Source organism: Cataglyphis hispanica, chromosome 13 (genome assembly GCF_021464435.1).
Source record: "Cataglyphis hispanica isolate Lineage 1 chromosome 13, ULB_Chis1_1.0, whole genome shotgun sequence".
NCBI lineage: Eukaryota > Metazoa > Arthropoda > Insecta > Hymenoptera > Formicidae > Cataglyphis > Cataglyphis hispanica.
The window spans coordinates 5,173,072-5,199,744 of record NC_065966.1 but is presented as its reverse complement, the minus strand read 5'-3'; the positions used below and the strand labels follow the sequence as shown (position 1 = coordinate 5,199,744).

General features: G+C 40.5%; 2 protein-coding genes across 12 annotated transcripts in view; one reads left to right on the top strand and one right to left on the bottom strand.

Moving 5' to 3' along the window:
* Positions 1 to 16,562, top strand: part of LOC126854244 (serine/threonine-protein kinase S6KL-like) — a 44,584-nt gene extending 28,022 nt beyond the window's left edge. For both annotated transcript variants that reach the window (XM_050600785.1, XM_050600786.1), the window contains exons 9-10: positions 15,507 to 15,731; positions 16,073 to 16,562. In XM_050600785.1, coding sequence (XP_050456742.1) covers positions 15,507 to 15,731; positions 16,073 to 16,207 — 360 coding nt within the window. In that variant the 3' untranslated portion in view covers positions 16,208 to 16,562. The remainder of the gene's footprint in view (positions 1 to 15,506; positions 15,732 to 16,072) is intronic.
* Positions 16,563 to 16,849: 287 nt separating this feature from the next.
* The window catches only part of LOC126854217 (phosphatase and actin regulator 4B), a 203,850-nt gene continuing 194,026 nt past the window's right edge, over positions 16,850 to 26,673 (bottom strand). For all 10 annotated transcript variants that reach the window (XM_050600728.1, XM_050600731.1, XM_050600722.1 and 7 more), the window contains 5 exons: positions 24,548 to 24,704; positions 24,009 to 24,064; positions 23,668 to 23,771; positions 23,236 to 23,408; positions 16,850 to 22,875 (listed from right to left, as the gene is read on the bottom strand). In XM_050600728.1, the coding sequence (XP_050456685.1) occupies positions 22,860 to 22,875; positions 23,236 to 23,408; positions 23,668 to 23,771; positions 24,009 to 24,064; positions 24,548 to 24,704 (506 nt within the window). In that variant the 3' untranslated portion in view covers positions 16,850 to 22,859. The remainder of the gene's footprint in view (positions 22,876 to 23,235; positions 23,409 to 23,667; positions 23,772 to 24,008; positions 24,065 to 24,547; positions 24,705 to 26,673) is intronic.

Here is a 26,673-nt window from a genome sequence, read left to right as displayed (position 1 = left end):
TCGCGATATTTATTTGAAAAGTTCAAGGCTTAGGTAACGAGTTTAGTTGAAACTGCGTTTTATTATTAGATCAATTAAAAGGCGCAATTAATATCGTGAATTGCATTACATTAGGCTACCCGGTAAACTGATGAATGAGTGGATTAACCGGTTGGAGGTATCTAACGTAAAATCCTCATGTTATTATCATAAGCGTATATTTTAATCTGATCGTTCAACGACAGGTTTAGTAGAACGAAACCTGTTTGCTTTGAGGAAAATCAATTTTGTACGCAGTTGAATAGTTTACTGGGATAAAAATTGTACCATGATTTTTTGACACAGTATAAATAAAACTTGACAGATCGAAGCACTATATAATTATAGAATGTATTTTTATTCAATTTTTATATTACAAAAGATATAGCAAAACATTTGTCAAATTTTGTCAAGAGAAATAAATGCAACTAAAAAAATTACTTTTTTTTTGCATTATATATATAAAAAATATTTTTAGTTGCATCTATTGTATATATTTTTTCTCTATAAAAAGTTGATTTATTCTTGTTCGCTCTCTCAATCAATCTATCATCTTCGAATGTCAAACTCGCACATTTGTTTCTTTCGTTAAGTACTTGACGTAGTTGAACGACTTTGTCGCTGTTTCTACGATATAGGAAGTCTCGGTGCCCGTATTAGCAGTCCGGGTGCGAAGTGCGAAGTACAGTAAACGTCTTTCTCTCTCGACGATCTCAAAGTAGTGGTCAGCTCGAGCTTAGCGCTGCGCACAATCGGAAGACGAGAAAAAGAAGAAGAAAAAAAAAGAAATACCAACAGGGGTTCGGCCATACCGCGCCGCCTTCTGCTGCTCGTGTACCCGAAGAGCTACGTGACGCGACTACGCTACTGGGAATTAACTATTCCTTTGCTTAGTGCTGCGACGATAAATTCACTGGCGCGAGTTTCCGTCTGGGTGCCCCTTTATCGTCTTCGCAGTCAGGTATGTGGCGAATCGAAGCGTCTGTTCGAAGTCTATCAATGATTGTTATTAGGAAGAAGAGACACTTGAAGTGTCGAGAGATCGACTGATAATGAAAACGAGATTATTTGTGAAGTATAGATATGACAAATTTAAATAAACGATTTTTGGAAATGATAAGGATAAGATATTTAAGATACACCTTTAATACAGTAGCAGCTGAAAGCCTGCTGACATCTTCTGACAATTAATTCTCTAAATTTTTGGAAGAAATCGCGAGGATTCTATAAAATTATCTCTATAAAATGTCTCGGTCCTCCTGGAAACTACGTTTTTGCGCAACAACCGAGCCTCGCTTACAGGTCGTTTCTCGTAAAGCTGGTCGACGGAAGTAGCGTCTGTGCGGCGAGACGGATGCCCGAAAGAAAGTTCTCGAAGTCAATTCCGTAATAGTCGGCGTAGCATTGAATTCAATTGAATAATGGTCGGCCGGGGACGGGAAAGGGAAGGGAGACGGGGCGCGAAAGGCAGCCGCCCCGATCATTATCCATCATTCGGCTGATTATCGTGATATTCGCGCAGCGTTCTCGCCTTTATCACCGCGTTACTCAATGCATCGTCGACGCCGAGATTTGCCGAGGGAGTAGTGACATGGGCGAGAAAGAAGTTTCGAGATTAACGTTCGCGGATCGTCCCCCGGATGCTGCGTGCGACCTGTGGTCTCTTTTTTTTATTTTTTTTTTTCATTATCTACGATTCTTCTGTGGATGAACGATCGTGCTTGACCGGCTCGGTGGACGAAAAATGACCATTCGGTGTTCGCCTAAATCGCGTCATTATCCCATTCGTGAATCGGCGATTCCATCCATTCCTGTCGTTGTAATGTGGGCCGGTAAAATTTACGACCCTCCGCTTGCGGGAATTCGTGTTTAAAGAAATAATATTAACGGCAAGCTACTTTACTCGTATCGCGCCGAAGATAAGTCACGGCGCCGTGCTGTCATTTCATCCGGCGAGATGTACAACGTTTCCTCGGAGCAAAGTAGTCTAAATGCGATTTATCATGGGATAATCACACATCTTGATGCGAATTTTAATAAAGTATTCGCACATCCGAAATGAACGATCTCGACCTGTTGTCGCATAAGAAATTTCTTCCGAAAAATTGGCGCAAAAAATAATATAGTATCTATATGTGAGAATGGAACAAGGACATAAAAACTTTGTTTCGAGAAGAACGCACTTAAAATTCTTGTCTTATCTCGCAGGATATCGTATTGTAAGATAAAAGAACGCATTTTTCTTTCAAAGCACACAATTATAAGAATAGGACTTATTTGTTTTTGTATGGCAAATATTTTTCTTGCTCGAATCAGACGAACCTTTTTATAAATTAGGTATCGCGTGACTCGGCGTGATCGCCGTCGATCGCGATCTCTTCCGATCGAATCCAGGCCATCGATGTCACGTTGGCCGCTCGTCTATACTTAGATCGCGATCAAAACAACGGCCAAGAAACCACCCCGGAAAACGGCGGGGAATGGCTTCGCTCGGACACGCAGCTGCGTATAACATATGCGGGCCGAGCGCGTGCGGGAACGCGTGATCTATGGCGAGAGAAAGAATCCCGCCGGCGAGTTCACGCGAGGAATCGACGGCGATCGGCCAAGCCGAGGGACTTAATGGAGCGTGGCGCGATCTTTAACGGTAGATTCGCGTCCTTTCGAAATTATTATTCCTTTCCGAGCGTCGAGGTTGTGTTATTTGGATTAAGATTTGTCAGATTTAAATAGATATCGATATATCGCGACCTCGGGCTCGTTTTTCATCAACGAGACTGTCCGTAGCACGGATTCTAGGATAGTGATTGCTGGATTTAATTGCGCGTTAGGTAAGCAGAAAGGGAAAGACGTCACGTTGACGTTTCTCACGTGAGGGCTCTAATTAACGGCGGTTATCTTTGGCATATGTGGGGAGGTTCTTTCAAAGGAATTAACATTTGCGTGATAAAATACATAAACGTGCGGCAGGTAGTTACACGTGATCCGTAAGTAATTTAACAAGTATTGAGTAAGTTAGTACATACGTGGCTTTGTATGAGATGAAAGAGAAAGGTTCCATCTGTCAAAATATAGCCAATTTGGCGACTCATCGATTAAAACTCAAAACGCTTGAGGCGCTGTTCGCATTATTTCTCTCTCGAATTTCGATTCGCGTCTTGAAAGAGGGGGGGGGGGGACATACCTATTTCGGATGACATTTTGATGGAATGGATATCAATGAACGAGGTGAGCTAATTTTAGCGCCGATGTACGCGAAGAAGGACACATTATCGGCGTTGTCAGCGATTCGAAAGCAGTTTACATCGAATGCGCAAAAGTCGCGAGGAATGTCAATCGTCGCAACAGAAAGAGATATATATATATATATATATAGTAGATAGAGGAGGTAGCAGAACGAGTCTAGCGTGATGGCGGTCGTCAAGCTAAATACACAAGACCCAATGGAAAAAAAAAGGGAGAGACGAGAGTAGAAATAACGAGGCGCACATCAGGATTAACGGATGGTGCTAGGTAGAAACCTGGCGCCAGCCATTAAATTAGATCGCCACGACGTGCCACATCGTGGCATTTCCCTTCTCCTTGTCCTCCTCTCTTCATTTTCCACTCCTTCCCTTCGTACGGCCGCTTTTCTCCTCGCGCACTCCTGTTTTGCTATTCGCCGTTGATTCGTTCGGCGCGAAAGAGGTGCAAGGCTCCGAATATGAATGATTCAGGTTTTGTCGATTGTTAGCAGAGATCCTGGCCTCTGATAGAGTAACGTGTATTTTACCGTCGTTATTTAGCGACTCGAGAATGCATCGCGGTGCGTGCTACGCATGGGAATCGTCCGCTTCGAAAGATCTCTTTATTTGAAGATTTTATACTGCGTACTAGGCATTTTTTGATTTGCTACGTACAGGAGAATACATAGGAATTGAAACTTTAATATTATTCTGATGATGTACTCGTCTCACTGAAAAAGAAGAAGACCCTACAAATATAACTCAGCCGTGCGATCGTAAAACACAATTAGCTCGACGAAGCGAATCCACTCTAAAAATACGATGTTGATTCGAAACCGGTGGCTTAGGAGGATAGTAAAAGAGACAGAGAGAGGATCAGCTGGGATGAGAGAGATACGGGAGGACAAAAGGGTGGAGAAGAGAAGAAGAGAGTCGCGGGATGCTGCGATGGTGAGCAGGTTTAGCTTCTCTTCGGCCATCCACAACCGTATCGGCGCGAATCCCCGTATACGGTCACGGTGTGCTCAGAGGAAGGAAGGACAAGAAGGGAGGAGATCGAAGAGAAGAGGATGAAGAACAGAAGAAGAGAAGATGGTACAGTCGTCGTGTTCGCGGTGCATCGATGCAGCGGCGAGCAGAGGGAGGATGGGAGGAGATAGAGGGAGAGGGGGGAGGAGGAAGGGCCGCGCGATAGGAGAAGGTGGATGAACGAGAAGAAAAAGAGTCACCCTCCACGGTGCCCGAAGGCGAGATGCTGCGACGACCGGTCGCCAAGGGACGCAGCAGCAGCGGCGAAGACTCCGCGACCTTCGAGGTTTTGCTGGCGTTCGCCAAGTTCGCCGACCTGTTGCCTGTGCGGCCTGTCGTCGTCGTCGTTAAACGATTCAATATCTCTACATTATAATCGATTTTGCGAACAACGCTCGCGTAACCACACACGTCAGTGGAAACTAGATCTATATCGGTTACCTTCAGTTTTCAAGATCGAGGAAGATCAGATAGTCTCTTTCGATTTCGCTAGTTGCTCTGGTGATATAAATATTTTTTTCATATCAATCTTATTCCTTCTCGTCTATATTTTTTTAAGTCGATGCTTCCGAAAAGTTGTGTAACTTAAAGCGGTAGTGAAGTATCTCCGGTAGCGTTGCAGCAGTCACCTTTTTTTGATAAGTCATTATCATCCAAAATGGGTCACTATGGTCACTTTTTTTTTTCTTGAACTGACATGAATTTTGTAAAACAAGAGATAAGAGTTCTATTCATATTTTTGATAACAATTACTTGCTCATATATTTAATAAAAAAATGCACTATTTATTTAATTATTACATTTTATAATTTTTTATTAATTTATTATATATTTGACTCTCCAAAGATAGATAATTCTTTTTGCTTGCTTGGCCTTAATTACTCTGAAAATTTGATACCCAGTGTCATTTTAATACCTAAAATACCTTACTTTTTGTCATTTTTTTTCTGTCAAAAAGCAATCACTATTTCACTTTTTTGGATCTGGTGACTGGAAAAGCGACGGGACTATCAGCGATAATCGGTCGTGCTTCGCGAATGGTTCGATAAAAGATTCGCGACGGTGGAGTATTTTTTTCACCAGGTATCTCGTACGCGCAAGTCATCCTTCTTTCCGCTGGCGGTTTGTCGCCGCGCCCTCGGGCGCGTTCCGCTTTGTTTGCGCGTTCGTTACGCTTCGCGAAACCTTGACCTTCACCTCGCTGGGCGACCCCCGACGTTATCCCTCTCTAGCCGCTCGTGGGCTTTCGTGGGCCCTACGCCATATTTCTCGCGCTCGAGCCCCCTTTCGTACTCGGTCTCTCGCCTTCTCGTCCTCCTCGTCTACGCCTTCTTTTTTTCTTTCCTCGACACGGAGTCCGCGACTCTCCGTCGACTCTCTCGTCGGTGGAATCGTTGTTAACGACTTTTCGAGCCCGTGGGCCCCACCGACGAAAGTCAACCAACGAACTTTTAAGCCGGTAATAACTTTTCTGCCGTCCGATGGCCCGTGATATAGTGGCCGAGGGTCCCGCGAGCGTTCTTGTCTTCCCTCAAAAAAATACGACGCTGCTAGAAGATGTTGCCGCGAGATCCTTCTATGTAGATTAAAATCCCTGTCCCCTGCCTATCCGTGGAACTGGAATCGAAAATAGATAGAGAGAGAGTGAAGATCGAGAAGAGATGTCGATAAAATGTCAGGAAAGAATCGCTTATCATTAATGCATAAATACGTTGCGAGCAGTGGCATTACGTGGCATTACGACATTATCATTTTCGCGGAAGATACATTGGCTCGATTGGATAGTCGCTCCCGGGATGTTGGAGTCTCTCTCGTCTGTCGCGGCCGCCGCGCCGGAATCGCATTCATGCTAATCTACGTGACAATTCCCCGTCCGCTTCCATTAGTCCACATTTCCACGAAGCGCAACGTAGTAATAATATTTCCTTGAAACGGCGAAGAACAGATGCCGACGACGACGAGGAGGAGCAGTAACAAGTACAAGGCTACGTTTCTTTTGCCGCATCCTATTACCAGCTTCTTTTCAAGTTTCCACTGGCGGAGCCGATACGCGGTCCAGCGCTTTGCGATATAAATAGATCCGGTGCGATCGCGAGTGGATGATCGCGGCGGCGGTTGAGGCCGAGGAGGACGAAGAGGACAAGAAAAGGAGGATGAGGTGGTGGTCGTGGCGGTGCTGGAAGAACAAGGAGAAGAGGGCCCCATCTCGTGTAATGATGCCTCGATGGAGCGCACGATGAAAACGAAGAAAGAAAAGAAAGCGCACCTTGAATGCGTGCATTCGCAGAAACATGCGTAATGCAGTGCGCTGCAGATTGTAGGGGAGCACTCCACTTCGTTCGAGTGAATGCCAAGAGCGTGACTATTGCAGCAGCCACCCTCCTTTGTCCGTGCTATTATTAAGCGGAAGGAAAAGGGACATCTTTTTATGGGCGACATTGGATGTATTCGAGGGGGGAAGGGGCTTTCATCGGGGGTTATATGGAGCATCTTCTGGAGACACTCTGTGTCTTGTTAACGTCTTGCGACATGCGTTTCGTGTAGGGAGCATCAGCACAGCTGTTGACAATAGATTCTTGATAATTTGAGATTGTATAGGATTGTATTTGTCAATCCAAAATTTGATAATTATTTCTTAGAAAATTTCTTTTTTTTTTTAAGTCTAAGACATAATCTCTAAATATGAATTTATCTTTCTCTCTAATTTATCTTATGAATTATCTGAAATTAAAAATGATAGCCGCGTTGAAGTTAAGATCAATAACTGAAAATAAATGAAACATTAATCCATAAAAATCCTATTTAAGAGAACACATTTTATTGAACATACATATTACTTGGACCCCATAATGGCATAGAAATATCATAAAAAAGGTAATTTCCTCGAGGAATGTGTCGCTGTCGGCGATGGCGTTTGTAAGGCTCTTTCAGACCGCACCGGCGGCGTCATCATTTATCGCGATATCTTAATGTCACCGTTAAAAACCACGGTTGCTTGTCGCGCTTTACAACATCGAGCTGCACCGCAACGAGCGCAATCTTATTTCTCGCGTCTAGCTCGGCCGTGACAGTCCTTACCCTTCTTTGTGCGTGCCATTAAACGTGAGTAAGGGTGCCTTTACAGAGACGAGCCGCTTTTATTGCCGCTACATGCGCGCATCTTACGACCCGCGTACGTCACCGACGTTCTCGTTAACGCCACCCCGAGCTCCTCCTCGTCTCCGCCGTTCGATTACGAAAGGAGCTGCTGAGGATAAAAAGATAATCGGAGCTTGATTATTCCATCGCTCGTTTACTATTTCTCGAAATCTTTCGATCCTTGTCTTTTGTCGCGCCAATTTATACCGCGCTGATGATCGTAAAATATATTAACAGCATCATTAAATCTCTCGCCATCGCGGGCGTGGGATGATGGATATTCGCCACTTCGCCGACGAGGGATTTAGCGCACGCCAAGATGCGACGAAGAAGCAAGGTGAACCGGGTTGGCGGCGCCTCGTGTTAATCGTTCTGTCAATCTCCCGGGTGGAAAAGGAGTCTGATTGCCGCATGAGTTATCTTCGACGTGATATAATGTAGACCGTGTCTCTCTCTATGAACGGTGAATGCGTCTTCTTCACGGGCTTCTTCCACATTCGCGTCCGTGATATTATTTTTATTATTATCTACCTAATTTTTTCTTTTAACTTATAATATCCTGTATTTATATTACGAATACGTCATAATGTTTAACAGTGCAATCTAATATATTTTCTACTTCAATAAATTTCGATCACCCGTTGAATCCTCGGGAGGGCATATCTTTGCGATGCAATCTAGCGTGCGCCCTTGGCTCGGATCGACCGCGAAGTATATAACGCGCAAAAAGCTGCTTCAGAATAGAAAGAAGCGCCGACAGGAGGAGAAGGAGAACTCCCAGAGGTGCGATGCACTTATGCGCGCGCCGCAGGATCAGCATTGCACTCGCGGCGGCAGGACATAAGAAAGCCTTCACAAGGCAAACCGGCCTCCTCGCGCAACCTTAATCGTTCGTTAGAGATCCCCTGTTTCTCTCTTTCTCGTTTCGCGGTTGAAAAATCGACGCGACGATAGCGTCTCTCGCGGTGCGCGCAACGATATCGTCATCGCGACCAAGATCCGATCTCATCGCGATTACCTCCTTTCGGAGGGGGAGGGAAAGGGGGAGACGATGCAGAAGAAGCTGCAACCGGGGGTAAAAAGTCGCCGAGCCGGATGCGTCCCGCTGGTAGAATCGCGCTTGACATAGGCGGGATCGACGACGATCGGTTCGAGAAGCGCGAAGGACACGGATGTTAATGACGATGGCTGAGCTGCGCTATGAAAGTCACGCAGCGGGTATCCTCGCGCAGCCTTCTGTAGATGCGTATCGTGCGCGTGACATCAACCGCGCGTTCCCTTCAGATGTGCGCGATTCGAACGTACAGGCTTTTAATTGATAAGCGTGCAGAGCGCGCAAATTTCGACATCTTTTTCTCTCATTTGAACAAATTGGATGAAGACCGTCGTTTAATTTCACGTTAAGATAAATTCCGATTTGCAGATCTTGCAGAAAAAATTAATACATGTCGCACATTAATATATATAATATATATATATGTATATATTTTTTAATAAAAAAGATCGAATGTAGTGATAAAGAAAAAAAAAGAAAAAAAATCTGAACTCGAATTAACGTTTACGTTATTCAACTATGCGAAACAGGCTATTATCACCCGTCGCTTTTTTTTTTTTAGAAATAAAGAACTATCAGGGGAACCCGAATTAGCGAGGGATCGCGGAACGATGGCTACGAGCGTTTTCATTGGAATTGCTGTTTTGATGAAACGACATTACATAAGCCAGCCACTCAATTGTTCCTCCCAACACATCCTGTTCCTGCTTCTTCTATTCCATATAATCCGCTATTTCGCATCGCGATTTCGCGTCCGCCGGTTGGCGCCTATGCTCGCGAAGGCATCCGAGCTGAACCGGCCGGTCCTCTTTTGCCTGTATCTCGCAGGAACGATAGACACTTGGCGTGCAACCGGTGCGACCATGCCTCCTCTGGCGAGAATCTATTTATAGATCTCGCGGTATTACCTGCGAGCCAGCGATGTTTGCGATCGCGTGTGCGTGGCGTGCGTGCTTGCGTTCGCCACGACTCTCCTTCTTCTCTCGGCTTCCTCCAGCGTAGAAGGATGCACGTCCCGCCTGGTGATATATCGCCGGTTTGTTTCGACGATTGCTACTTTGTAACGTGGAATCGGCGCGATTATCATTTAGCTCGCCGATCGTTCGAGAAACGCCGATGGTCATCCTCTCAGCTTCGTCCTTGATACCGCGCGGTTATCGAAAAGATATTAATAAGGTCATTAATCGATTTTAGAGAGAATCATCCGGACCGCTGCCACAGGACGATTTGATAGTACTTGTCGATAGCGAAGAAGAGATTTTCGGAACGAGATCATCTCTGTAAAAGATATAGTGTGATGATCGCGTGATGATGGACCCAACGGGGTCACTTTTTCTGGTTTATGCAGATGGGGAACGGTCTTCGTCTTCCTCCCCTCTTCATTCTCTCGATATTTATAGATCCTAAATATCCAGTCAGAGCAAATGGATATTGGCGGACGGATACGGCCGTTCCATTTCTTAGGAATGGCAATCTAGGCGGCGCAAGTTATACCCGCTATCTTCCTTCCACCGTGTAATTACGCGGCTCTTGCTCCTTTAGTTTTCTTCTTTCGATACGAAGAAGCGGCGTAATTCCTCTCTCTCTCTCTTTCTCTTTCTGCCACTGCCGGAGACTATTTATAGATCATAGATTACTGCCCGCGTGGTAAATATGCGGCTTCTGCTATCACGTATAAGCGACCGACGAGAGAATTCCGCCGATGTGGTCGGCGATAATTATTATATACCTAGACTCTGCATGATTATTATTGCGCTCAAATCTCCACATTGCTCTTTCCTTTTTCGATGTTTTTGCCGGCTTGTACGTAAACGTCAACCGGCCTCTTTCTCAGCTGTGAGATGATAGGATGGAAATAAAGAGAGAGAGAGAGAGAGAGAGAGAGAACGATTGAAAGAAGTGACGGATCATCTGTATCAGCCGTTACTCGGATATGATTTATCACGGAAAATTGTCTCTCAATCGTTTGTAAAATCTATATGGAACATTTACCTTTCATGAGTAGCACATCTGTAGACAAGATATAACTGACCATTTTATGAACTAGTTTAAACTTTATTAGCGTTATGTATATATAAGAGAGCTTTTTAAATAAAATTTGCAAAAATTTATTTGTACTTGGAAGTTTTACAAGAGATATGAGACATTATAAATTTTAGGAAGATTATTAATTTTTCCACTAAAAAAAGAAACGAGAAGTTGTGCCAATATTTAAATTCTCCGAAAGAGAGAAGAGGGTCACGAGTCAATGCCACTATCCGATTATGTCGAAGGACGTGTTATTCCTCCTTATCGCGAGCATCATTACGAAGATATTTTATCGCGGCTGCCGCGAGGTGATTTTATAAATAGCCATGGGGAATTTGCACACGCGGTTTTTACACGAAGGCGTTTAATACGCCCTGGCGATTACTCCTGGCGCCAGCTCGCACTGTGGGCCTCCCTCGGAGTTTTCCTCATCCCTTCGGGAACCTCTCCCGTCTAATGACAGACGGTTAATGGGAAGTTAATGTCAACCGTACGTTAACCGCGAGACCAGTCTTTCTTCCTCTTTTCCTTATTCCATCCCGCATAGCTGCTTACATTCTGCTTTTCTTTCCTTGTGCCTCTTTTTCTCCCCCTATCTTGTACGCTTCGTCGTCTTCCTTTAGCCTCTCTTCCGATTTCGCGATTTTTTTCCCTCCATATATCGGCGTTGATTGCGGTATGATGAATATAACGTGTAATTGAGCTACTCTAATTGCGTGTACTGTTAGAAGAAGATGAGTTGATCCTAAAGACTTGATGATACGAGTATAAAATCTATTTATAGTAAACGCACGCGTGTACATGCGAGCATAAGTGTTGCGTGTGGACAGATATTTTCTAACGTATGCATCACTCTTGAGAACGTTGCCTCAATCTTTAATCAACTATATTTTTATGTCATCTTCAGTTCGTCGTATAATTATTATTATTTTTTTTTTTTTTTATTATAGATGAAATTTTCTCTGCGCGCATTTTGTAAGATTTATTCTGTGTTTTGCTCAATTTCGAGCTAAGAGGATTTACGTAATCTCTCTCCGGTGTAACATCGGGCATATATTACGGCGCGAGAGCTAAAATATTTGGAGAGTCCAATACAAAGCCTCGCCGGTGTTCTCGCGTCGTGTCGATACCGGTGAAGAGGATTCGTAATTGCCGGCTTCTATTTGCAGATTTTACCTTTTGCTCGGCGGCACAGGAACGCCGCCGTGACAGAACATCGTCATTGCCATACCGAGGGGATAGAACCGGCCTTTCTGGTCGATGCACATTGACAAGAAACAAGTCTGTGCATCGTATAATACCGATCGTCTCTCTTTTAATAACTCAACATTGTTTTTCGAGTCGGGACTTAATCGATGAATCTCCGATTAGATTCCTCCTTTGTTCACTCGAACGAATTCTTCGCAATTGTGTTCCTGGATGTGACATTAAAGATTTTTTTTGCTCCTGTCTATCTTTGTGAAATCTATACTCTTTATTCTATCGCGTTATCGAGCCTTTTTTATTTTATTTTTGCCCTTCTTCTTTTTCGCAAATCTCGTAGACACGATTTTATAAATCGTTGATGGATACGAATAAAAATAATGCTCTCATCTTTATTCATAGCATTCATGTTCGTATTACGTATTTCATTTTTAAATGATTTATTGATTTGAGAAATTGATATGGCTTTTTTCAAACTCTGAAAAATATAATTTAGGAAAAGATAAATCCGAAATAATTATGACAAAAAAAAATTATAATGGATACTAATTCTTGCAGACAAATCCTTAATTATTCTCGCTCATGTGCGGGGATTAGCACATAATTACAAATACGATACATGGCATAAGCCAATCTTGGAGCTTCCTCTTCGTTTCGTGACATCCGCTCGACGCATCTTCGACGCATGATGCGTGATGCTAATATTGCGTCGCGCTGCGGATGGAGGAAGCCACTTTATCGGTTATCGTCCGTTTCGAATAAAATTTTATTAGTATTTTAATCCTATATTAATTTCGGGAAATTTTAGGCTAGGTATATTATCAATTAATAAAAATATTAATCAGTTGCGATTATGGAATAAATAAAACTTATAAATAATAAGCAAGAAATAATCTTCGGGAAAATAATAAGAAAGTTAGAAAAATAGTAAGAAAGAGTATGCAAGAAAAAAAAATACCCTTTTCGCACTCGCACGCAAATACTTCATCAATCTTTCGCACAGTAACGTTTTTCTGTACTTGGTGTACAAGATGACCCGAAAAGATATTTTTTTGTTCTTACGGATAACATACGCGATAACATTTTTTCCCACGACAGGAAAAACACGTTTTTACATTTGCAAATGGAGAGAATCTTTTCGATCTGCAAATCTGCAAGTTCTTATTTTCTCGACCATTCCCGTGCTTTAATTACCGTAATAATGGTCACTTTCCGTGAGACAGAAAGATTCTCACGAGAAACTCCGTGGATACTCCGTGGATTCGAAATGAAACTATAGAACGCTTTAACATTTCTTATATCTCAAGATTGTAAAAATATATATCGTAAAACTGTAAAAATATTCAATTATAAAAATATATAAATATTCGATTGTAAAAATATATAAATAATAATATATTATAAATTTTAATTATAAATTTTATAAATATATATAAAAGAGAGAAAGAATATCTTAAACAAGCAATTTGAATACTCGAGGCATCCAAAAACAGGATTCATACATTTTCTAAATTTTTTGTTACTATATTATATATTATTTTTAGACAAAAGTGTATACGAAAAGTACGATCATGTAGAAGATAAAAACAAATAGCATATATGGTGCTAATGAACATCCTCGAGTCGCACAGAAGCTTGAATTTGTTCAACAATTAGCCGAGCGGCTACATTTAGCATATAACATATATATATATATATAAATATATTTACATATCATATATACATATATCGTTTCGTTCTTTGATTTCGCACACGAACGGAGTGATGGAGATACGCAAGAAATTAAAGTATCACTCTGTTTTGCGTCTGTTCGTAATTGATTTCGCTTCGTACGTAGAATCTGTCATCAGCAGCACGTGGCAGGAAGTACAATTTGACGAAATTACGTCTCGGTGAAACGTACCGGCGACTGTAATTCAATCCTCACGTCTTAATCCTGATCTAAGTGTGAACCACGAACCGCTCATTAACGCTCATTTGCGCACGTCTGTATCTTGAGAAACGACAAATACCTCGAAGCGTCACGGTACATACGCAAGTCTTTCAAATATAGACTGCCGAATGACTCAAGTGTCAGGAAGAAAAGTACGAATTAAAATTAAGAATTAATTAAGACACGATCGACGATTAATTTCTCGTGGCGCTTTGGTTCGTTGCTCCCGCTCGTACGTCGCGTCTTCAAGATACTCTTTCACCTCCTCGTCTCGCGGACGTTGAAGGTTGCCTAGAAGCGGCGGCGCCGACAAGGCGGCCGATTCGGCCAGTCTATGCAGGAGACGGCGCACGTTAAAAGGCGCACGTTACTATGTACGATCTCATAGCGATCATTCCGTACCGTTATTCTCTCGGTCAAGGTTCCCTCGCCGAGATCGAATTGAAATATCCCGTTCGCCGCGCGATCGGATCCGCGCACGTGGTCCAACGACCTGACAAGCGTCAGGTGGATATCTCCTCACCTCTCGTTCGCTTGTAAACAACGATGTGAAAAATCACGCGGCGTAATATCGAGGCTAATTAGCGATTAGTGTGCGCATATTTTGCCGGAGGAAGCGGATCAGAAGCGAATCTATATGGAAATTAATAAAATTCGAACAGTGAAGCCTCTCGCCAAATAATTCTTTACCGAAAGACATTCATTAATTTCTCCAAGAACTACGCGTTTCGTGGACAAGAAAGGAACGTGGTTTCCCTGCAGCATCTCCTTTCGGAATGTCCGAAGCCGTTGGCATCGGACTTTCCGCAAAGTCGCCTTTTGCGCTCGGCATTTACATACAAATGAGGACAATCCCAAGTTCATGGGGAATAATCTAAGACACTATTTTATAAACGAAGCAGAGGGGAAGCTTTTTTCTAAAAAGCATCCTCTGCCTCATTTGTCCGGGAGGATTGCGTAAAACGAGATACGTACTTGCGAATAATCGTGCGGATAGAATCACGTCTTACATCGTTCGAAAGCCATTCCTCCGTCAAAGCGGCGGACACGCGCGCGTTATGTTTTCGCCACATATTATCGCGTTGACAACTCGACGACGACAAAGAAAATGTTCTCCAAGCGAATCCCGTTTTGCACGTACGACGCGCGTCAAGTACAAAGCTGAGCGAAGAAATCCGCGCTCGCGCTCGAGACGGCATGTGCGAGGTCGTGCGAGGTCGTACCACACGGTGGAGGGACATGCGAACAAGCGGATAGGATAGGTTGAGGGTCGTGAGTGGCCGTTGACCCTGCCTGTGCATGTACCTGTGTGGTATGTGGCCGGCCGTACGAAGCAGCGCGACTAGACAGGCCGGAATCCACACATCGGTAATAGCTTCTCTTTAGACTCTTACCTCTCTCTCTCTCTCTCGTAAAAGTGAATATTTATGGTTCCCCCGCCTCTGTGGCCGCGACGAGGAAAAAAAAACGGAGTCCTTCCGCAAACCTTGTGGTCCTCCGAGTGCGGGTGTGCCTGTATGTGTGTGTGCGCGCACAGTTAATTAATGATTAAATCTCGCCTCGATTCGTAGCGCCGTTTAGTCGCGATACCCCGAGGAGAAAAATTCATATCGATTATAATTATTTCAATATATTTCTAATCGAATGAAAATAAAAAAATTGTGTTGTGAATTCTGATTTGTATTAATGAAAGTATTAATGAATCCAGCAATTAAAATAGTTAATATAATGTTATAAAATATTATATCATAAATAACAAAATAGCATAAATAATAATAAAATATTTTTGTAAATAAAGTCAATAATGATAAAATTATCATTTTTGAGAGAATCATATTATAGACTAGAAAGTCATATGCAAATGTCAATTTTGTTGCAGTATCCGTCCACCTTATCGTCCGACTATGTACCTGACCAAGATGATTTGAATTGTGCGAACGTACCAGGAACCTTACCAGCGAATGCGGATATTTCACCATCAGCGAGGGATCTTCTGAAACGGCTCTTACAACCGGAGCCTCGTCTAAGGCTCCGAAATCTTCTCAGCCTTCAACGGATCGCTTTTTACATGGGTTACGATATTCAAAGTTATATGTTAAAAAAGGTGATTAATAATGACACATAATAATCTCGCTTTTCCAGACCATTAAGATAGAATAACAATATTTAAATAATTTTTCGTATATACAAAGTTTTACTCAACGTAACATTCTTTTGCTCTTTTTGAGAGTATAAAAAAAATTGTAAAAATTTTCCATCACATAGTATATAACACGTTTAAATCGAATGCTCAAACTATTACTCTAAAACATAAAAGATATTGGATGTATATTTTATTTCGATAGGAGATTAAATCAAGACTGAGTTTTTATCAATTTTTTGTTAATTATAAATTCGAATAGGAATTAATAATTAAAATTATTTGGCATCTTTTATCATGTTTAGGAATCGCCATTCCAGATTCTAGGAGTGAATAACCGGCGAGAAACACGGCAACAAAAAGTGGATTCTTTCGATGACAAATTTCCAAATTTTGAGTCGTTTCCAGGAGGTAGTAACGTCACGCGGACAAGTCAATGATCTCATAATGATATTTATCATTCTCTATCTGATTATATGTATATCTTTTATAAAAAATATTTTTCTCGTGCATATTATATATATTTTTCAAAGCACTAGCACGTGTGTATATCTGCTTTGAAATGTATAATGCATACGTAACAAAGTTATTTTTGATAAAATTTGCATTAGAATAATTTTTTTTATATAAATATTTAATATTTGGAGCGATGTATTCGTCGAATATTATAATCTCTTTAATGAATCTCAAATAGAGAATTTCAAATTAAGCGACTTAAAAAAATACAATCTCTTTTAATACATTACTCAGGTATAACAATATGTGATAACATTAATAATATATTGAACAGAAATATCTTGATTTTTATTCTATTTCAGTGATTGTTTGCTCTAAAAAATTTCTTAATCCATCCTTTTTCCCAAAAAACAAAAAGATCCCTAACTTTCTTACAACTTAACTACAGAACTGCTTAATTTAAATAGGAATGACAATTTAATTTGATCAAAAATTTAATTTAATTTATTATTTTTCTTCACGTGTGTGTAAGTTTAATGTAGCAGCTCGTATCGGAAGGAACAGGTTCAAATACCTGAAAAGGAAGCATCAAGTAAGTAAACTCTTGGCCGACCCCAGGAATGATATCAGTTTACAAAAGTTTTAATTTTTTTAAGAATAGTTAACAGTATTTTTTGTTTGTTACAGTATCTCGTCGATAATACAATAAATTGCGATAATCGTAGTGCGTACAAACTAACAACGAAACAAAAATGGATTAGAACGCAGCGTTTTTCGAAATGAATGCGAGAACAATGTGCTTTTTCTCTCTCTCTATCTCTTTTCTTCTAATACGTATCCGCGCGTATAAATTTTTTTTTCTTCGTTTCTTTCTCCATTTTTCGTCCGGTTTTCGATGCGCCTCGATTTTTTTTCATTGGATCAAGGGGCAACTGCTCTCTCTCTCGAGTGCAATTAATTCATTTTACCGTGTATAATATATATATATATATATATATATATATATATATATATATATATATATATATATAATCATATATACATTATTATTCTTACATATAGAGGATCCTTCGGTTTCGATATATAATACAATTTTCCCAAATTAGTCCCGTGCAACGCGTCAGCAATCCATCACTGTCCGAGTGTCCTGAATCGAACAACGTTAAGGGGAAATGTCGACGGACAAACTCAATAAAAAGAGAAACACGTTTTGTGCGCGCGTGAATTAACGTTTCTTAAGAACAATGCATGCGTAATCGTGCGGGGGGGAAACGCGAGGCGCGAATAGTTACGTCGCTAAGCACGAGGTAATTATTCAGGCGCTTCCGCGTATTATCCTCAAAGAGAATGCTTGTTCTAACTAACGTCTCAATGATCTAATATCTTATGACTTCCGCGTCCAGATGAAACGCGCGATGATTAAAGAGGGATTATTTCATCCTGCACAAAGGCGGGACCGACAGTTTGTCCATCGCACCTCCCAGGAAACGCGATCTCGATGATCGTACGATCGACGGAACAAACGGAGGATAAGATCCACAGGATCACACGGAACGGCAAATGATCTTCGCGAGAGATCGCGCTAAAAGCGAACGCTTCTCGCACATCGCTGCTTATCAACAATCGCTGCTTCTTATCAAAAGATCGTGGGAAAGGAGATTTTTCGCTCGTGAAACAGAACGAGATTACATCTAATTATAACTGCTTCCACCTCCATCATCTGGCGTGGAGTCATTTTGGTAAAAATCTCTAGGCTGCTTGCCCTTGCGGCCGGATACTCGGGCCGACCTATCTGTTCCTCTCGCGCGGACGATTCCTCCCTTTGACGACGTTTATGTCTACGAGTATCCCGCGTGAAAGCGCCCTAAGCCTATGCTCGTGATCGCGAATCCCTCCAGGGTTCCTCAACATCGCGGAAAACCCCTCTGGAGAACTATGGGTTCGCGCCACTATTCTCGATGATACATACACATACATACATTTTCTCTCTCTCTTTTTCATGCATTTTTCTCCTCTCACGTTCACCCTTAAATTGCTATTATTTCTTCTTCTTGTTACAATGCTTCGCTATCGTAAGATAATATAATACAAGTAGAATTGTCCGTCTGTATGTGTGTGTGTGTGTGTGTGTGTTTCAGTGATTACGACAAACTCACTTCCGTTACTTGTTTTTACAGCCCGACACTATTACGGATATCGCGCAGGACTATTCTGCAAATCGCCAAACAACTTCATAGCCACGTTTCTTGTGGGAAACATTACGCGAGACTCTTATATATATATTTTCTTATACAGATAAAACATTACTTTTTATTTGTAGAAGAGAGGGAAACGTTCGTTGAAAATTTGTATGAATCGTTTAAAGGATTCAGCCGATTGATCTCTTCATATTTATGTGCGGATTCGCTTGCAGAATAAACGTCGCTAATGCGCGACACAAAAGGGGAACGGCTCGGACGCACGTCGTCGAGTAGGATGCGAATGACAGAGACAGAGAGAGAGAGAGAGAGAGTACGCTAAGCACGGACGATAATATCATTACATTCAGATGATAGACGACAATATATGAAGTAACTACGGGTCGATGGTTCGTGACGCGCGTCAGTGCCGTTCCACGTCGTCGATCGTCTCGTCATATAATTGTTCGGCAACGCGATTGCAACGGAGACTCGAATTTCGTAATTTCATCCCCTTTATCTTCATCGTTTACGATGCGCGGCCATCCAGAGAATGTCCAACAATTGTTTTCAGTTTTGTACACAAAATACCAACTATCTATCTGTGCTGGAAAATGCACATACTGCTTGTACGCGTCATATATATATATATATATATATATATATATTTATATGTATAATATTTATATATGTATATGGTGTATTGTTTGCATTTAGAGCGCGTAGTTATCTAAAAATTAATATAAGTATTCACCGTTTATATATATATATATATACATACACATTGCGTAATATCGCGTAGCGTGTAGCAGAATGGATTCTTTTTTTTTACTAAATATTTATATATATTATTAATATGTACACATAATCATTCATTATTAGATGTTTCGCGTGCTTTTATTTTTTTTTTGCCTTGGTTTTATTCTCAGAGAGTGAACGCTTCGAACGGATGTGGAGATAATTAGATTACGCTCGAGAACGTCTCTTTATGGATCAAAACGTTGCCCTATTTGAAAATAGCCAATTTAATTTCAAATTAAAATTCCCATTAAATAAAAATCAATTATGGAATTAAATTAAAAAAACAAAGATTTTGTTATTTATTCACACTCACAAAAATTTAACAAGAGCGCTTAATCTCTCCGCCGTTATAAATACCTTTATCGATATTTTTTAATAATACTTCGATATTAAAACAATTGGTTTTTTTGTAATTGAATCCTTACTATATGATTTATATATACTATATGATTCAAGTGATATCTGCTACATTGAAATGTATGCAGAAAATATATGACACATGCACAAAAATACGTTCTCGAACGTAGCACAAGGAAAAAAAAGGGCTATTGGCAGAAACGTTTCATTCAAATTTCGACCACTCTCTACCTAAAATATTTGTTCGTAATCTCTCGTTGCGCATTACTCACATACATACACTTACGCACGGGTATGCACTCACACCGGCCCAGACAATCCGGAAATGGATATATTTGTTCGACTACATGGTAGCCACAGCGCTCGACCAATGGAACGAGAGAGACACTTTAATCTCCCTGCTTATTATTTTATGACGTTCCTTATGACGTACTTCTTCGTGGTATTTCCCGAAGGTAGAGGTGTCTTGTCCTTTTTACCTTCGACGACCTCGAAGTTGACGAATTAATATCGAACAGCTGAGTTCACCGACGGGTTAAGAGAAAGATCGACACGTTACACACCGATCCTCTCACCCCATTGGACGATCGTTAAAAACTAGGATCTCTAAACGAGGAGAGGAAAGTAGAATATCGATCACGATTTTTTTTTACTCAACACTGCTATAGATTTGCGCGTCGCGCAAGATCGTAGCTCACAATTTTTTCTCTCTTGTTTCCGTTCGCCATTCTCCAAAATAAGGAGGGATGATCGACGACGAATCTCTGCGTCAATAGTGACGTGAGCAGGAGGGTCGGTTTTATATAAACTTGGAGAAAGATAAGCGGGGGAGGAGATGCAAGAAGCTTCCAGAGATAAGCGTGCAAGACATCGCGCATATCGAGGCACGTGTCTTCTCTCATTATTCTTTTTTCTTTTTTTTCTATCATTTGACTTCGTTCTTTCGATCAGCTGCGAATCTAAATACTTTTTTCTCGTTCTATCCCCGCGATGAGAATAATGGGCTGAACGAGTTCAGATACTACAAGCCGGTCATTACCGACATTAATTAACTCTAATTTTTTGCCTAATTCAATTTTTCTTTTTTTGTCTGTATTATAGACAGTACTAGAACTACGGATTCACTGTTGATCCAGCAAATTGGTTTTACAAAGAGCAGACTAATTATTGTTGATGTTCCGGGTTCTGCGAGTATATATTAATAATAAACTTCTATTAAAGAGATTCGAGATTTTGATATATTTTTCCTTTATTACTATAGACCAATAATGCATTTTTTGAGATGCGTAACAAACATGTATTGTATCTATCGAAGATATGTTTCATGATTTATTTTTGCGAAACCATTGTGAAACTCGACGAATACGGAACAACAACTAACACGTGTATTTTTGCTCTTAAAGAATTTATTAACATCGCTGCAATTAAGGCGCGCACGCGCACGCGCGATCGAAATTAACGAAAACTATAGAGCGTGTCCCTATAGCGAGATTATCGAGAGATGTAACAATGATGATGATGATGATGATAATAATAATAATCACTAATGTACACGCTATGTATACTCCTGTACAAAGTTATATTGTACAATGCATCTCTGATTTTCCGCAAACGGAGTATATCTAATTTTTTTTTTTAGATAATCGTAAGCGCTTGCTGTTCAAGGCAGCTCTACGAGAGAGTGATACCTGGCAGTAAAGGAAAACAGTTATTATGTCGATCGAGCAGTCGACCGATTGTCGTAGACAATGAATGGCTGTTTTCATTCCTCGCGCGACGCGTACGAAGAGCTCAACAAATTATGCACGCAATTATGTTAGTGTGTCATAAGCAATGAATATTCTGCCCACGGATCGCGCCAAAATCGTGAGAACATAGAATTATCGTAAATCACATTTTCGGACATCAGCCGAATATACTCTTAATCATTAAAAACGAGAGTTATACCGAAAAATTATTTTGCGGAAACTCTTTTTTATCTTTGCCTTTTATATTCGTCAACGTATAAAAATATTAATACTAAAACATTTTTTTTTTCAACTAAACCCAACTCACAACGACTTTAGTTACGAGATATCGCTTATAATGTGATGTATTTCATCTTGAATATTCGTTTTTTATAGAATTCGAGTATTTTTTTTAGTGATATCAACAAGACGTATCACATAATCTACGCGTTATGATGGCTCGAAATTTGAAACGATTTACATTTACAATGATGCCAGGTGACACTGATGAGCTAGCTTGATTGCAAAATGGTGTTTGACACGTTTAAGGGTATGTTCACACGCGCGCTCGCTCCATGGAATTATGCCAAAGTCTCACGCTTAATCTTAATCTTATAAGCGTGACTAATCTACACATTTTCACACATCGCGATATATGCGTGTGACACACGTTGCGTATCATCTTTTTATCATTAAAACATTCGTGACAGACGTAATCTTACATTTTCATATGTGATTTTTAAATTTGTACATAACAAAGAGATAAAACAATTTATAAAATTCATAACATGAAACATCAATTATGAATGAGACACGATATACCATCAGAAATGACTTCTGATTTTATTCAGCGAAACGCGAACACACACTCCCACGTTTCTATAAAAAAGTCTTATTTATATTCTGTACAGCGTTTTGATTTTCACGGCAAGCTTTCAAGAGTAGATCTGAAGATAAATATTAGTTTTTTAAGCTTCAACGAATACGGAAGAAGATACGCGCAGTATATCTATTTTAGAATTTACCGCGCAAAATTTCAAGATAATTATCGCAATATTTTGAAGATATTGAGAATATATGACGAGAGATGCCTCTCAACGCATGCACTACAACGATCGTCGTTCGAGTCGGCGCAAAAGACATAAAAGGATTAGATAGGTATCGGAAATCGCGAAGAGCTGTTTGCGCGGCTAAGCACGAGTGTGAACGACCCTTAAGAAAAGAAATCGGCGAGCGATCCGCCGGATCCTCTTCGGCAAGGACGGCGAATCACCCTATCACAATCTTCGTCGACGTCGTGGTGGCGCTCGCCGCTGACGTGTGTAAATGACGATGACGGAGGAAGTGCCGGTGAATGATGTACGGCGACAACGACGAATGGCGACACGACGCAGCAACGTCAAAGTAATCACCGTCACCAAATCGGACTTATCGCGCACTCCGCACTTCCGTTAAATTCGGAAAGAAGAGCGACGATACCTTTTTTTTTTTTATCCAGCCTCAACACGAGACCACCACACTGCACCTTCACGTATACCCGCACCACACTGTAGCACCTCAACACATTGCAATTGTCATGGCCTATGGAACCTGCAAAATAAAAAGAAGGAAACGTATTAAAAACATATTAGTCCAATTATGAAATATCAGTAATGTCTCAATAATATGTGATATAATTACCAAAATTTTAATAAGCTAAGTTTTTATGGTTTAATCTTTAAGTTCAGAGAGCTTGTATTAAATTATCAAATTTTTTTTATCGAGTTGAAAATGTCCAATAATACAAGACAATTTCTTTATATATGCTTTCGTCCAATTTTTACAATGCTGATACAATGTTATATATGCTTTCTTACAATTTTTACACATTCAGAGTTATCTTAATAAAATGCTGATTCGGAGCAAACTGTGTTTTCAAGCTTTGCTAGAAATTCGTAAAATGTCAAGTACCTAGTGAGGTGTCGGCTGTCCTCGTGAACGGCCATCTCCGAACTCTTGAACTCGTTCAATTCCTTCCTAATGGCAGCCTTGTCCTTCGGAGTTAACCGCGTCCAGGGCTTGTCGGCTCTTCTATCGTAATCGTGAGCCTGCGTTACCTCGATATAGTCGTTGAACCTAATAATCTGTAGAAAGAACGGAAAAGATAGGTATATAATTTTTCGTTTTTATAGCGCTTTATCGTAATCCTTTAACCCTTTATCAAAAAATAGCACCATAAAATAAGATATGATAAAATATCGATTTGATGCAAATTCAGCGATATTTTTTGCAGTCGATATGTGTAATCAATCTACGCGAAATATCGTGAAATATTGAAGAGTGTACGTAGCGCAACAAAAATTTGTAAGGATTTATAAAAAAAAACTTTTTACACTTAATTACCTTTTTCTCCTTGAGTTCATCAACGGTGGGTCGGAAACTCAGTTTGCGCAGGAGATATCGTTTCTTCTCCTCCTTCTGCTTCTTTTCCTCGGCAGGACTTTGCTCTGAAAAGAAACGTTGCAACTCGAAATTTAATTCCATTCGACTTAACGAAGTAAGCACACATTTAATTTCAATCTTCGTGGAGAGTAGACTGTCATATCAAGCTAAAACGTATATAGTTTTTGAATTCTAACAAATTAATCATTTTTTTTTTTTTTTTAATTTAAATTGATCTCAAAAAAATCCTCACGAGGACGTTGCTCGAAATTAAAGAGAGAGAACTGATGAAGTAAACTTACTTTTCAAAATATTTCTCTCCTCGAGTTCTTCCTGAGTCGGCCGCATGCTCAGCCGCCTGAAATGAGAATGGCACGTGAATCAGTGTAAGTTCATCGGCCACTTTAATCTTCTTTCGAGAGGAGATTCGCGCGGGAGGGAACGGGGCATCCACTTTGTGCAAACAATGTGATTCATCGCAGCCGACACCACTCGTCCCCATTATCCCCGCGTAATCTTTTCGAGAGACAGCTGTTATTTCAAGCTCGTTTTCAGGCGAGCCTGATCAATCGTGACAGGCGGATGCCGATAAAAAAAAAAGGGGAAGAAATCGATTTCCGGAAAAAGACGCGCGCATCTGTTATTATCGAAAAATAACATTAAATACGTCAAATTTGGAATACGAATATTTAGTTACAAGAAGAATAACAAAGCCTCTCATTTTAATATCAATTTTGAGCTGACTTTTACGGAGACTTCATCTTATATCATATTTCATATTGAAATGAAAATCTCGCGGACGTGATTATATAGGCACTACGTGACCGGACAATTTTCTCACCTGATGAGCTTGGCACCAATTGCCTCTTTCGTTTCCTGCCTTTCATTATCCGTCTGCAGTTGAAGGATGTTTCTATTGATGAGTTCTTGTCTATCTGGCCTAAGAGCGAGTTTGAGCGAAAGCGATTCCTTGCGCGCGATCTTGGCTGCCAAACGGCCTGTCAAAAAAGAAGATATCAAATTTTTATCTTTAATTCATTGATTATTCCAGCGATAGAGAAACGTTAAAGAATATCGTAAATAAGATAAAATACATTTAAAGAGGATAACAAAATAATCAGATGTAATTAAGAGAGCCGGAATGAATTTCGCACAAACGATTATTAAATTGCGCATTGGTGTTAATTAATCTTGCGTCCAATCGCACGTCACCATCGCTAATTACCCTCCAAGATCGACGAGCAGCTGAAGCTGCGATACAACAGCGGGGAGTGTTCGATTGGCTCGACCGAGGCGCAGACGATCGACACCGTCGACGCGGTCCATATCGACAGCATCGTGTCATCACTCTCTCTCCCCCTCCTTCTCCTTCTCGATACGGAAAGCGTCCGAAACGTGTTCCAAGTGTAATCGAAATCGGGATTCCGGCGATATTAATTATCGTTCGTTTTCGCACTGACCCGGATCGCCACGATCACTACGTGTTTCGGAAATTGTCGAGCTCTCTCTCTCTCTCTCTCTCTCCAATCGCGAGAATGAATTTTAGAGCAAATATATGAATTTTAAGAGATCAGCTTGGATTTAAAAAAGTAACTTTACGATCATCCACTCCTACGCGGCTTGATAATAATTTAGCGAGCGGGAAGCCCCGCGAAATAAATCCAGATTAAAGAACGACTAGGAATACACTGAGCAAGTTGCCAGCTATCTTCGGGGATTAATATAAACCTCTCAAATGTCCGCTACACACATACGTACGACCCGGCGCGAATATAATTAGTCCGGTCGTTGAAGGCTGATTTAAAATGTTGGGCAATTTGCGTGAATTTCCCGCGAGACATTTAATCCGCGATAAAGCGTTCATCTAACAGATTATTTTCTTGTATATTGCATCATTTATGTAAATTATGTCATATAAATAAAATGCGGGTTATCTAAATCTGTGCTGTTATTTACAATCGCGTTTGTATTCTATTTTACAGTATATAAAGTAAATATATTTTCGAAAAGAATATAAGAAATTTATATAATAACATTTATAGAATTTTCGACATATTAAAATATATAAAGTAAATATATTAATATTCTATTTTAAAATATATAAAGTAAATATATTTTCGAAAAAAATATAAGAAATTTATGTAATAATATTTATAGAATTTTCGATATTTCACTTTGAGAAGCATTCGATAATTAAATTATCTTTATATATAAAAAAAAAGAAATTATTGCAATCAGTATACTTATGGAATGAACATTAGATTCAATTCCGGTCACGAAAATACAAACTTCAAATTTTTTAAAGAGCATTCATATTGATTATCTCTGGCGCTGGCACGTCAAAATTTCCACTTTCTTATGAATTTTCCTCCTTTCGTAAATGTTTGAAGTCCGTCAAGCTCTCCGAGCTCCTTTTTTTTTCTTTTCTTTTATTTCTGCGTTCCGCAAAGTTCTTCCGGCAGCTGCGACTGACTCGGCTTTTTTCCAAACTATATTCTTCAAGATTTATAGAACGGTCCTTCTGGCGTCTCTCTCTTCTTCCCCGCAAAAAGGGAGAACGGAGCAAAACGCGAACTTTATCGCGGAATTCTATTACTATTTAGGAATACGTTCGAAAGTTCATTCACGTCGAGAATTTGAAACCTCGTATTTCGATGAAAATATCGCGACAGAGAAATAAACATAGCCCCGAGTGGCCTTTCGCGTAGCTGCATTTTTATCGCGATGTACACTCGTGTATGCAAGCGCACGTGATTTAAGCGACTGCGGCAGAATTTTAATGCGATTTCTTGAAAAAGTCGCGGCATATTTCCACGGGGAGATGATTGATTTTCACTGGTATATGAACTGCATGTTTTCGTAATGCGTAGCGAATTCGTTAAAATTCGAAAATGGAGCGAAATAAAATTATTAATCTGCCTAGTCGATAGCGCCGCGAAAGGCAAAAGTATCGAGGAAAAAATCGAG